The sequence below is a fragment of the Stegodyphus dumicola genome, chromosome 3 (genome assembly GCF_044657685.1).
Source record: "Stegodyphus dumicola isolate Sdum_Otavi_A_Nest chromosome 3, ASM4465768v1".
In the NCBI taxonomy this organism is placed as follows: domain Eukaryota; kingdom Metazoa; phylum Arthropoda; class Arachnida; order Araneae; family Eresidae; genus Stegodyphus; species Stegodyphus dumicola.
The window spans coordinates 55,207,418-55,220,973 of record NC_140770.1 but is presented as its reverse complement, the minus strand read 5'-3'; the positions used below and the strand labels follow the sequence as shown (position 1 = coordinate 55,220,973).

At 31.7% G+C, this 13,556-nt stretch overlaps 1 protein-coding gene across 1 annotated transcript in view; it reads left to right on the top strand.

Moving 5' to 3' along the window:
• Nucleotides 1–515: 515 nt before the first annotated feature.
• Nucleotides 516–13,556, top strand: part of LOC118187251 (methylsterol monooxygenase 1-like) — a 35,157-nt gene continuing 22,116 nt past the window's right edge. The window contains exons 1-3 of the mRNA XM_035357433.2: nt 516–637; nt 7,194–7,366; nt 12,275–12,464. Of these exons, the coding sequence (XP_035213324.2) occupies nt 7,195–7,366; nt 12,275–12,464 (362 nt within the window). The 5' untranslated portion in view covers nt 516–637; nt 7,194. The remainder of the gene's footprint in view (nt 638–7,193; nt 7,367–12,274; nt 12,465–13,556) is intronic.

The following is a 13,556-nucleotide window of genomic DNA, read 5'->3' as shown; positions in this document are numbered from 1 at the left end:
TTGTCTTTTATTGGATTTCTTTTCATTTCTTTCCTTATTTTTCTGATAATATCATTTCCTAATTTTTTATCAGCTGATGGACCAATGCACTTGGATTAAAATTTGTATATGTCTTATTTTTTATCTTAAATTATATCTAATTATTAAGAAATAACAACAATCATTTAAAACTTTGAGATTTTGAGAAATTTAAATCAAATAACTCAGTTAGTACACAAGTACTTAAAATCAGATTTTTCTGATTGTAAATGAGGTTACGTTTCAAAATACCTTTTAATTTAAATTCATTGTTCAAATCATATTATAAACTCGCACTGATGGCGTTATCATTTGCACTGGAAAGAGATAAATACTACTGATACCATTTGCACCGACGGAAATAAGTAATATTTCTGTTATCACAGTTTTTGTTGCCATTCTACAAATAAATATTTTTACTAATCACAATCGCATGGGTGACATAAGTTCAAGAATTCAATCCTTTCTGGGTATAAAAGAGAAGTTCTTGTTCCATACTTCAAATGAGTTTTATAGATACTGCGAAAACAGAACGAGAATTTAAAATTTCTCTAACTTATGCTTTATAAATTTTGTGATAATCATTAGCTACCCAGAAAGGATTGTTTCTGTTTTACAGGTAAATTTACGTAATGTAATACTATATAATAATTACGAATCCATTTTGATGAATAATATAAGTATCGTGTGAAGTGTTAATACCATTACTATCAATAGGTATGAGATATTTAAGTCCGCAAACCTCCTAATTCCATCAATCTGGGAAGAGGTTCGAGGCTAGAAAACTCGAATCTTTACCCTTGTTTCGTCATTCGAATTTTTCGAAGCTTAACTTAAAAACATTAAACGTCTCAAGTATGCAAATAGTTTTCATACTGACGTGCAAAAGAAGCATTCATTAAAAAAAACTCCAGGCAGCTTTGAGTACTACTCCGAATTTTCTGGACAGAATATAGCGTTCCATATTTAGTTTAATCTTTGATATAATCCCTCTCTTTATATATACTTGGTTTGATTAAAAAATGTCCTGGGGAAAATTCATAAAATTTAGACTGTAACTGAATTATTTTCTGAAATTATACCCAGAATGAAATTTCATATTTATGCGTTTTAGTTAAATTCTTCATTTACATAATTTCCTTTCTTTCTTATTTATAGAAAAGGATGCTTCTTAAATATGCTGCAGTTTTTAATTTATTTTTTTACAAAGCACAGATCTGAAATCTTGCATTAATTAAAAACTTGTAATATTAAATAACAGTATAATTTTCTTTCTACTTCTTATTATTATACGAGAGATTAGGAGACTAAAGCTGTGAAACATTTTGAAGATCCAAGAGCGGATCGATTTGACGAATCGGATTTGAGAAAATTTAGAAATTTGAAATCTTGCCTTAATTACAAACATTTAATATTAAATAACTATATAATTTTCTTTCTTCTTTTTATTGTTATACGAGATTTTAAGAGACTAAGGGAAAGATCTAAAAGATTCAAGAGTTTTTTTTTACAAATCGGATTTGAGAAAACTTAGAATTCGTAATCTTGTTTTAATTACAAACTTTTAATATTAAATAACAATATAAATTTTTTTCTTCTTATCATTATCATACGAGAGATCAGGGAGACTAATGATGCGAGAGCTTTTTACTAATCGGATTTGAGAAAATGTTGAATTAGAAATCTTGTGTTAATTCGGTTTCTTCTGAGGCACTACAGCCTACGTGTGTTAATTACAAACATTTAATATTTAATAACAATATAATTTTCTTTCTTGTTCTTATTATACGAGCGATTAGGAGATTAAAGATGTGAAAGATTTGGAAGATTCGAGAGTTTTTTTACGAATCGGATTTGAGAACATTTAGAATTGAGAATTACTTTAACTACAAACTTTTAATGTTAAATCGCAGTATAATTTTCTTTCTTCTTATTATTATACGAGAGATTAGGATCCTAAAAATGCGAAACATTTTATAGGAATTGGATTTGAGAAAATTTAGAATTTGAGCTCTTGCTTGAATTGCAAACTTTCAATATTAATTAAGATATTAAACTTTTAATATTAACTTTAAACATTAATTACCATAATCAACTCTAATATTAATTTTTCATAGTAATTAACATATTAAACTTTTAATTTTAATATATTAAGCTAATATTAATTATAATTTTCTTTCTTTTTCATATTATTATACCTAATTCTTTTATTTGAAGATATAAGATGCGAAAGATTTGGAAAATTCGATAGCTTTCTACGAAACGAATCTCAAAAAATTTAGAATTGGAAGTCTTACTTTAATTACAAACTTTTAATATTAAATAGCAATATAATTTTCTTATTATCAATTTTTATGGGCAATTAGGAGATAAAAAGGCGAAAGACTTGGAATATTCGCAAATATTTTTTTTTGAATCGGATATGAGAAAATTTAGAATTCGTCCCATTTTTGTGTAACTTTCGTATAATACTATCAGACTATAGAAATATGGTTCCATTAATGTACCAAACAGTTGGTTAAATCGTACATTATCATAATCATTTATTCGTGTTTTGTTACGTGTTGGAAATTTTTTGAAGGTAAGAGGAAGAAAAAATAAGGAAGCTGACTTAGGTTTAAACTCGTTCTTTAATGTCTCAAATAATACGCACTCTGCACAGAAAAAAAAAAAAAAAAAAAGGTTTGGCAGTTCTATAATCTCCCGCTCTACAGGGCTGATCGACGAAATTTAACTTACGTTTTTTATGTCTCGAAAACACAACTTATTATATATAACACATTTTTATACAGCTTTGCTCTAACATAGGCATTTTGACACAAAATCAGACTTCTTCAGAAATTACATATAAGTTTTTTTTCCATATTTCAATTCTATTACTTCAATCATGCTCAAGTATTAGATTTTGTAAAATTTGACGAGAAATTAAAAATTTATCTTGGCGCACTTTTTTCAGTTTGTGCTAAGCAAAATTCACTTTCTGAAATTCTTAATTTATAGTAACCTAGTTTCCTTTCCTGTGTAACTTATTTTCTTTTTTTGTGCAAAAGTGGGAAAAAGTTCAAGGTTCATTCTTTGAAACAGATTTAACAAAGTGCGTAAAACACTCCTGTTCTACGAAAATCTTATAGAAATTTAAATTTTCGTCTTTCGAAACCTTTCGACCCTTACACAACGCTGAAATTCTTCTCATAAAAGTATTTACCTTAGAAAACATTGTAATGGGAAATGTAGTATCAATTAAGAAAATTAAAACCTGTAGCTATCTCTGACGAGCAACCTCTTAATATACAACATGCCGTACTGTAAGGCGAAAGACGAGACAGTTGACGATTGTCATAAAGACTGTTCTCGTCCCAAAGAAAAAGCGTGTTATAATAAGAGGTTTCTGCAATGAAAAGGAGTTTAATATGCTCATTTGAAGACATTTTTTACTATACTCGTAGCGAAGTGAACGCTACAATGAGCTTTCACTCTAATGACTGCACATAGGAACACATTAGCCGCCCAGACGGTATAGTCGTTAGGAAAGCCTACTGAGATACCGAAGGGCCCTGATTCGAATCCCAGAGGAGACATGGATGTTTGTAAATGTATAGGGTCTGTACGGCATGGGGCACTCTAAATATGCGGCGAGCCGGAAGTCCTCTCGAGAGGTTGTGGTAGGTTAAGAAGGGGGGAGACGCTTCTTACCCTACCGGACTCGTCCCTCCCGGGGGTGCTCTTCTTCAAAACTGGGGACGGAATTGAGCGAAGTCGTACTGTAACCTGCGTGGTGCTCAAGGCTTTGCCAATTTTGCTCTCCTGGCAACTATAAATTTCGGGAATTACTTCTGATGTCACTGTCAGGCAGGTGAGATAAGTCACAGGAACACGTTATTATATACAAGCCTATACATCTTTAAATATTGATCTCAGATATGTACTTAAAGTCACAATTTTTTTTAAAACATAGCAAAAAGTTTTTATGAAATTAGTTTCAACACTTACAATGAAGGGTTCAATTAAAAAATCTACCTTAGTATGCTGTTGGCACAGAAAAATTAATTGATGAAGAATAGTTATAAAATAATCCTCATATTCAATTCTATAATCAATATATATTTATTATCTATATTCTAAAATCTATAATCAATATCTATTGAAGAATTCTCCTACTCTATATAATACATTATATTAAAAAAATTGCATGCTTTGTAGAGTCACTGAATTTTTTCGCAGCCAAGAAAACAAAAAATTCCGCAATATCTTTTCAGAGATTCGAACTCTGGACTTTTGATTGTTATTCTTATGTGCTTTCAATTACACCACGAAGGCACTCGGTAAGAAGGTTGAAAATGAGTAACAGTTTTTACAAAGTTCAAAAAAAAGTTCGTTTGAGAGAGTCAAGCATAATTTCTCTTTTTGTATTTTTTTAAATTTCTTCTCATAACTTTTCTTTGCTCCGAAATTAATTATGGGGTATTTTCCCCTCTTTTAAGCATGCCTTCGTGGTGTAATGGGAAGCATACTCGACGCTTATTGGAGAGGTCCAGGGTTCGAGTCCCGGGGAGGGCATTATTCATTTTTCATATTCACTTGCATCAAAAAACCTTATGACTGAAAAGTGGCGCCCGAAGTAAAAGGTGATGGATGTTAATTCGTCACCACGAGGAGTTTGCTGTTAGATTCTCTAATCCCCAGTCGTCCTATAAAGGGTGAAAATGTAAAGCATTTTCTCCTTCCTCACCGCACGCCTTCGTGGTATAACTGGAAATATACTCTACACGAATTCGGAGGTCCGTCGTTCAAATCCCGGCGAGAGCACTACACATTTTTTATGTGTCTTGCTGAAAAAAAAAAGGGGGGGGAGGGGGAACTAATGACTCTACAAAGTATGTGACACTATGTTAACAAAGAATACTATAAATTCCAAAGAATTAAAAAGAAAAATAGATTTTTAAAGAGCCGAATATGATTAGCAGCCGAGAAAGTAACCTGGAAAATGAAATTAAAAGAATCCAAGTAATTTTATATTTAACAGAAGGTAAAAAGAAAAGACAACAAGCTTATTGTGGTTTTTTTCTATTAGGAAAATATCTTTGTGATGTCAAAAGTAGAATTTTTATTACAGGTTTTATTAATAAAATGCTCTAACAGCATTTGGAGAATTCAATTTTTGATTTTAACCAATTGGCTGGAACAATTAAATTTTTGACAGAAAATAGGCCTTGTAAATCCATTTTATTATCCTTAAAATGAGAAATGCTATTAACTTAGCGACTCTAGGATGAGAAAATATATTTTTGTAATAATTTAATCTCAGAATGATACGTGAAGTTATATAATGAAGTGTCAGTTAATTTTCAGTTTGACAGGAGAAACTGTCTCGGGAAACAAGATGGGTCTGACTCAGAGAAACATTAGAAAGAGAATAACTTTTCAATTTCAGTATGGATGAAATAGAATCCTCAAAGCCTAGTGAAAAGTTATTTTAGCACTTTATCAACTAGTACGTCAGTAAATTGGGATTAAACACCTAAGGAAATTGCACTTGATTTTGGGGAGAAATATTCTAATTAACACATTTAAAGGAATTTCTTGTAGAATATATATTGCTGAAAAATAATGAAGAAACTACACTAATCAAATAAATGGGTAAAAACACAATATGCAGCTGAGTTACAAACCATACGATGAAATGGATTGCCAATGATATGAACCTTAGGAAGAGCGAGTTTTGAGCTTTGTGAGAAATTTTGTTTATTTTAGCTTTGGCATCATCTACCATTTAGCTATGTTACTTCGTTTCCTCTGCGACTTGATTTGTCTTCCTGAAAAAGAAGGACAAGTGTCAGTAGCTCAATAATCTGCACTAATATCATCCTCCAAGTCATTTCATCCTCTACTTTATCGTTCTGCACTGACATCATTCTCTTCAATATAAAATGCTTATTATTTATACCTGCAGGTATCTAACATAATGCGCTTAAGAAAAGGTTTAGTGCAGATAGCCTAGAAGGTTTCCAGAAAGGTAAAAGTTTTCGGAAATTTTCCTTTGGCTTCTGAAGAGAATATAACTTTATCAGTTTGCCTTCGAAATCGATAGAAGTATACTAAAATATACGTTATCTAAAGGTCTTTTTTCTCCAAATTTTGCTTTTATATTGGTGTGTATAGATTCTAAAAAATTTAAGTGTGTCTCAGGGATCCTAATGTCACTCTCATATTCGTTATTAATAAGACTACCATTATATGGTATTAAGTGGAGATTATCAGTCACGAACGTGAGCTAAATAGTTAACGTTATTTACGTATAATTTCCTTTTATGTGCTCCTTTTTAAAACCTCATGTACACATAGAATACACCATAAAAGTAAAAATCGATTAATAAATTAAATAGCGAGACTGAGATCTTTACAGAAAGATAATCATATTCCATTATAGATAGCAGCGAAATTCATTCGAAATTCAGCCAGACCATAAAGCCGTTTTTTAAAGTGATTTTACTACCCTATGTTTTCTTTTGATTTATATCCAGGAATTAGTTTTAATATTATGTAACCTTTTTTTTATCATTTCTCAAGTATTACGTTAAATATAAATATACCGTTAAAATTTTAACAATTAAATATAAAATAAACAATTAAATCTCAAATTAGTATTATGAAATAGCGGCCACTGGTTTTCAAGGAAGAGCGATAGACTGACATTTTGTGGGAATGGGATCTTGTGTTGGAGTCTCATATAAAAAGAGAGAAATACGTACATTCAACTGCACGTTTGGATATGGTTACTTTACAGACGGGGATACGGGAAAGGTTTCGTACACATGCATTAAGGTTCTGAATTTTGATTTTTTTCAAAGTAGATATAACAGCAGGAAATAAAATGGCCTTTGCATTTTACAAAGATAATTTTTACAATGATTATTTTAAAAATAAAGCAAGTTTTTAACTAGCAATTAATAATATGAAGTTAGATAGTATGCCTGTAGTCAGGTGTAGAAGAGAACTCTATATTGTCAATCGTGAGACAAACTAAATTAAAACTGTTATAAATTTATAAATAAATATAAACTGTTATATATTAAAAAAGTTATAAATTATAAAAACTGTTACAACTGTTACTATAACAGTTAATATAAAATCATTATATTCGAATTAATATAACGAATTTCTACTTTTCATTTTAGAATGGCTTCTTCAGAATACGAACTCCATCCTGGGAAAACGTTCGACAGGTACTTTATATCATACCAAAAGACGCTCTATTCATTTTTGGGAAAGCTGTGGTCTAGACTTCATCCAACAGCTGGGAAATGTTTGGCTACCGTATTGATATTTCTTGCCGGCGTGACAATGAAAGGTTTGTACAGAAGAAGAAAGTTTAAATTTAATTAAAACATAAAATATTTAAAAACAGCATATCTTTAGAATTCACGAATTTCGTTGCTCGCTTTGAAATCATTCAGTTTGATAATCGAAAGTTCGTTAAAGTTCGCAAAGTATGAAATAAACAATAAAACAAATTCACAATTCGGATTTCCAGGTGACCATATTCGGATGGAGGACTACTTTATTCAAAATGCGATGGCTGTAAGTACAATTGCTTTTTTCACAGTGCGAAAAACATGCATACATTCATGCAATTCATGCAATTTCTTCATTATATAACTTCGTTAAATATAACACTGGGCGATAATATTTGGTAGCAACAATTTGAAAAGTGATTCAGATTTTTATAGTGATTCAACGCAAAACTCCGTTATGAGACTAATGGCCCTTTTGGGCTAACACTCTTTTGGGTTAATCAAAAAGAAACGAAATCAAAAACAAAAATAAGATTTGGGATACAATAATAAAATATGTATCAGTATTTTTCAAATTTTGCGGCCACAGGGAATTCATAAAACTACAATTTTGTTTGATGGAACTCTTTCAACAAAAGAAAAATGAGCCTTAAAATCTTTATTGGAAATATATCAATGTTTCGTGCGCTTTATGTGAAAAGTTAAAACAAAATTTTCCATTATTATTTACTGTTTTGTTATAAATTTACTCATAAAATAGAAATTTTGTCATACAAAAATTACTATTTGATTAATTACTTTAGTTGTTTAATTTACTGTCCGCCGAAACCAGTGGGAAAAGCATAGCGAACGAAAACGTCGCGAGGAAAATAACGCAAATCAAAAATGCCGTCGTATAAAACATCTCGGGAGGAAAAAGAGCAAATAGTAGAAAACTTTCGCAGAATAACACTGTTTAAAATATCGTCGCATAAAACATCTTGATCGAAAATAACGCCGTGCAAAACTTTGTAGTTTGAAAACATTGTCGTAAAAATTATCATGGTACAAAATAAAGCATCTATAAATTAACGCATGATGGATGAGAATTTTCTGACAACAACAATTTTAAGTGAAATTTCAAATAATCAAGTGAGTAATATTTTTATCTCTGTGTTCCATATTTTTGTATAACTAATGAAGGTATACTGAAAATGCATGAAAGCAACTTAAGCATATAAAATCTGGCAATTATTCAAAATTATTACTTCGTATAGCAGTTAAGAGAATTTTAAACTTATGTTGATAACCATGAAAAGTCTTTATTTAATTAATCTCATTTATAAAGACTCTTTTTTCTAAAACTGTATTAGTAAAATTCTGTTATGTGCTATACGTAGCATTAAGGTTTACTAATTTGCAGATTTTTAAGGCTTTAATATCTTTCTTACATTTTAAGTAAAATTATATTAATTAATACAAAAATACGGAATACAGTGGTAGAAATGCTCACATATCATTAGACGAAAATTCATTTAAAATTTTTCTGTATTCCTGGAAGAAAATGCAGGTTTGTTATTTTATCGTTATGCGATGATTTTATAGGTTATAGAGTCATTAGGTTTTTTTTTTTTTAAACAGGAGACGTGAAAAATGTGTAGTGCCCTCTTCGGGACTGAAACTCTGAACCTTTTAAATATGCGTCGATTAAAGATAGGATACTGTGGTGGATATACTGGGGTTCTACCACATTAAAGCGTCACTTTCCAGTAACCTGAACGCATGGAGGTAGGAAGTTAGAGGTAGGAAGTCCTTTCTTACCTCCATGGCTGAGAGAGTGCCCGGGGGGCATGGCTTTCAAAAATACGGCAAGTGAATCCTAGAACAGGAGAACATCAGTAGAAGAGCAGAAGAAATAGCTAAATTCCTGAGAGAATTGGTGTGAACTGACACGTCGATTAAGGAGGGAGAAAATGCGTTATATGCTTTCTCTCTTAAAAGGAGACTAGGTATTAGGGAACCCAATCGCCAGTTATTGATGAATTATTGTCCACCACCTTTTAGTTCGAACGGCACTGTACAGTCATTAGTTTTTTTTTTTTTTTTTCAGTCCAAAGGAACTTTCACTGAGATACTATTGTTTTTGTTTTGCGTTTTTGCGAGGAATCACTCGTATGTCCGTTTGCGAGGAATCACTCGTATGTAGAATGTCCGTTTTACTTTTCAAACTGTTGCCACCAAATATTATCGCCCGCCCTATATTATATTTGAAGAAATTATATAATGAAGAATCTTTCTAAATGTATATATGTTTCTCGCATTATCATAAAGGAATGGTACCTAGAGCCATCCTGTTTTGAATGACGTAATCCTACTGCGAATATGGGCATTTGGAAGCACAAATTTGAAATTTTGAATTTCTTTTATGATTCATTTCACATTTTGTAAAGCGTTAACGAATTTTTGATTAACAAACTCAAGGATTTCAAAGCGAGCCATGGCAACGTTGTGCAGAAAAAAACATTATCTCCAGCGAGTGAGCCTGTGTATCAGAAATTTTAAAGATATGTTCAGTTTAAAATTATTTTGCGATATTTCTCTTGAACTGAATTTTATGGTTTAAGTGCGAAGCACATGATATTTTATAAATAAAGGTAACACACAAAATGTTAAAAAAACGCCCCTTAATTATTACGTAATTTAAAATCTGAAACCTTGCGGATTTTTTTTTTCGTTTTAGTAGGAGACGTTAGAAATATAGATCGCCCTCACCAGGATTCGAATCCTGGACCTTTTGAATACGTGTCGAGTATGCTTCCAATTACACCACGAAGGCATGTGGAAAAGATGGATGTGAAAATCTTCCAATTACACCACGAAGGCATGTGAAAATGGCTTAAAAGATACTTTATTTTTACTACGAAATTTTGTACAAAAACGCTTTAAAGCTGAAAATTTTTTTAAATCTTTATTTTCTATCACGATGTTTCAGAACTGCGCTCTCTCTTTTCATTTCTTTCACGATTGTTTTGTACGACGGCTTTTTCCTCTTACCTTGTTTTCTCCGCGTCGAGATTTTTTACCGCAATACTTTTGCATGTAACCATTTAATTTTGCCATGAAACTGGGATTAAAAAATTCTTTCGTCTTTTCGTGTTTCGACTGATGGAACTCTTCAAAGATCTGCACGGAATTTCAGGTCTCCGAGGAACTTAATTTGAAGACCATTGATATATTACATTAAGAAAATTTATTTCAAATGTTTCTGCTTGTGGCCTTTTGGGCATTTTCTACATTTTATATAAGATTTAAAGCTTTTTATAAAATGGGCTTTACGACATGTGAATTCCATAGATGAATGTAGAAAATAATGGAAAGTTCTAGCTATTTGGTACTTTCAGCATTTTGATTACTATGAGTTGTTGATTTTTACGCTCGATAACTGAACTCTTGTACACAATGTTCAAAAAGTGGAGCTACGGGCTTTATTGTCTTAAGAGAGGAGGCTAAACATTACCTTCCAACGACAAATTTTCTGAAAATGGGTTATTACCACAGTGTTAAGGAAAGTTGTCTAAATGCAAAATGTGAATTTTTATGTGGTCCCCATAGAACAAACGCTTTAATTATCTGAATATTCATCAGGCTTTAATGAGTTAAATACTTCTTGCTTCAATTTGCAATAAAACTTCTAATGGTATTTCTCTCTCTGTTTTTAGTGATGGGAAGTTGAAAATTCTACCCAAATATTAGGTAGTTCTTCGTTTCGATTGTTGTAAAGTAACGAAATTTGTAAATGAGAAAATTTCGACAGGGTTCATGCTTCAGTGAGTGCTTAATAAAATAATTCTTAACTCTACTTGCTTAGCAGGCAGGACTTCTTATCCAAGTCGAAAGACAAATTTCCGAAATATTTGATTGAGAAAACTCTGACTGCGGATTCAGGGAAAAATATATTACATATTGAGTCCATAAATGAGATAAACAATAATCAGAAACGTAATTTAAATTCTAGGACAGGCATGCCTTGCCTTATTAGTGGAAACTTCTTGGCAGCTTCCATTAATATATAAGGCAGATATATCTAACTGATTAACGATCGTACAAATACAGGGGGTCTCATCAAGACAGCCAAAACTCTGCAAGTCAGATTCCTGACTCTTGGAATGCATAAAAACTGTCTAAGAAACTGTACCTGCAGGACCTGTATTTTTTGAGAAAAATGCGAAAGAAAAATATGACGCCATATGCATTACATCACTTATGGTTGCAGCATGATGGAACTCTGGCGCATTTCAGCGCTTCTGCACGTGATTGGCTAGATATGGAATGCCCAGCCACTGGATCGAACGTGGAGGTCCGGTTATATGCTGGCTACAATCACTAGATTTAAAAACTTGTGGTTTCTTTCCTGCGGAACCAACTGAGGGAGTTGTTTTATTGAGACTTAGTTTTTGAAGAAAGTGACATAGCTGCTCGTCTTCATGCTGCGTGTATTTTAGTGGACACCACGTTGCTGCAACGTACGAAATCCTTCATTCTACGGCCTTTGTCCAGCTATTCTAAGGTCATTCCCAGCCATTCCATCTCAAAATTTGTACTGATGTCTTAAAATAAATGAGGTAGAGCAGCTTAGGGCAGTAAACGGTCAAAACGAGAACTGGAGCAATTAGAAAGACTGTCCTTGTAATCTATGCGTTGCAGAATAATAATGGCTTCCATACTCCCATGAGGTAAATATTCTATAAATTCATCATATTAAAATCTCGTTTACAGGACTATAATTCCTGTTTTATTATTATTTTTTCATTTCTTCTTCGTAACGACGTTTTTTTCCTTTTCTTTTATTGAATGCAAAATAGTATTTTGTTTATTTATTTCTGTTTAGTGGCTTTTTATTTGGTATTAAATTGTTCTTAACACCATCATCACATACAAAATGTTAATTTATAGTATATCATAAAAGCCTTTTTATGATATTTTAGGTGACTGGCTGCTCATTTTGTCCCATCTTGCAAGACAGTTTTATGAGTATCCGAAGGAAGACAGTCAAGAAAGTTCTTTCGGCCTGATGTCTCAATTGCAGTTGCGTTTCAAAGGATTACCTTATTATATTTTGACTTCAGTGACGCAATCTCTTGTTCTGTATTTTGGTCTTTGTGGATTCCTGCAATGGTAAGTTATTATTTTTAAATTAAATTGAAAATACAAGAAAAAACTGGCAAGAGTTTAAAAGTTAGAATATTATACTTCCAATGACTATTTCATAACTAAAAGACTAAAAAATTTTCAATTTTGTCTTCTATGGTTGTGGACAGTTTACAGAAAAGGAATCAATGAAATAAATGATGATCAATATTTTTTTTTCATTATATTCTCAGAAATACTGCTCAATTTTAGAAGTTTCATAGACAGATTAAAATAATCAGATCTACTGTAAAGGCATTTATTCCAGATATGTATTGCCATACCTTAATCACTATTCTCGAATAGTATTATGATGAGTGCAAAGGTGCATAGACAATATCCATCATAACCTTTCTTCACCTTTTCTTTCATCAGAGTGATGATGATAATAAAAGAAAGCAGTGACAGGCCTTCATACAGTGAAGTTTCTCATGGCATTCTAAGTTTTTAATTCCTTGTACGAAGTAAAGGAAGTATTGGAATAGCGAAAATTTTTGGGTATCATATTTCAAAGAAAATATCCATTTTGATTGCTCTCGAATCTATTTGAACGATGCTTTTAAATGAAATCTGTACAACAAACAGAATAAAGGACTCTTTGTTCCAAAACAGATTGAAAAATGGATTTAAATTGGGTTCAGAAGGGAATTTTTCGTGACGTGTGCAAGTAGCTACGTACACATGTATGTTGCTGTAATATGTAGTTGTGCAAATCCCTTTTTGGTTGCAATCGTCCGCATCAAACGTATATATATATATATATATATATATATATATATGCATTCCACCTCTGTTACCTGGGTCTTTGAATTTAGTTATTTTATTATTACACATCGGTAAATTGCGCATTTTTTGCTTTAAAAGTGATTGACTTATATTCTCTTGTTTCGGTTAAGGTTTTTGTGTCTTTAGGTAATCTGCATGCAATAATTGTAGAATTATTAACAATTTAAAAGTTGCTTAAGTGCCACTAAGCCTAACGAAGCCGTCATTTGTTTACTTTTGAAACTCTGAGTAGAATAGTGAATTAAGTCAGTTTCTGCACCAACTTCAGTGACTTTTTGCAGAGTTAGACCAAAA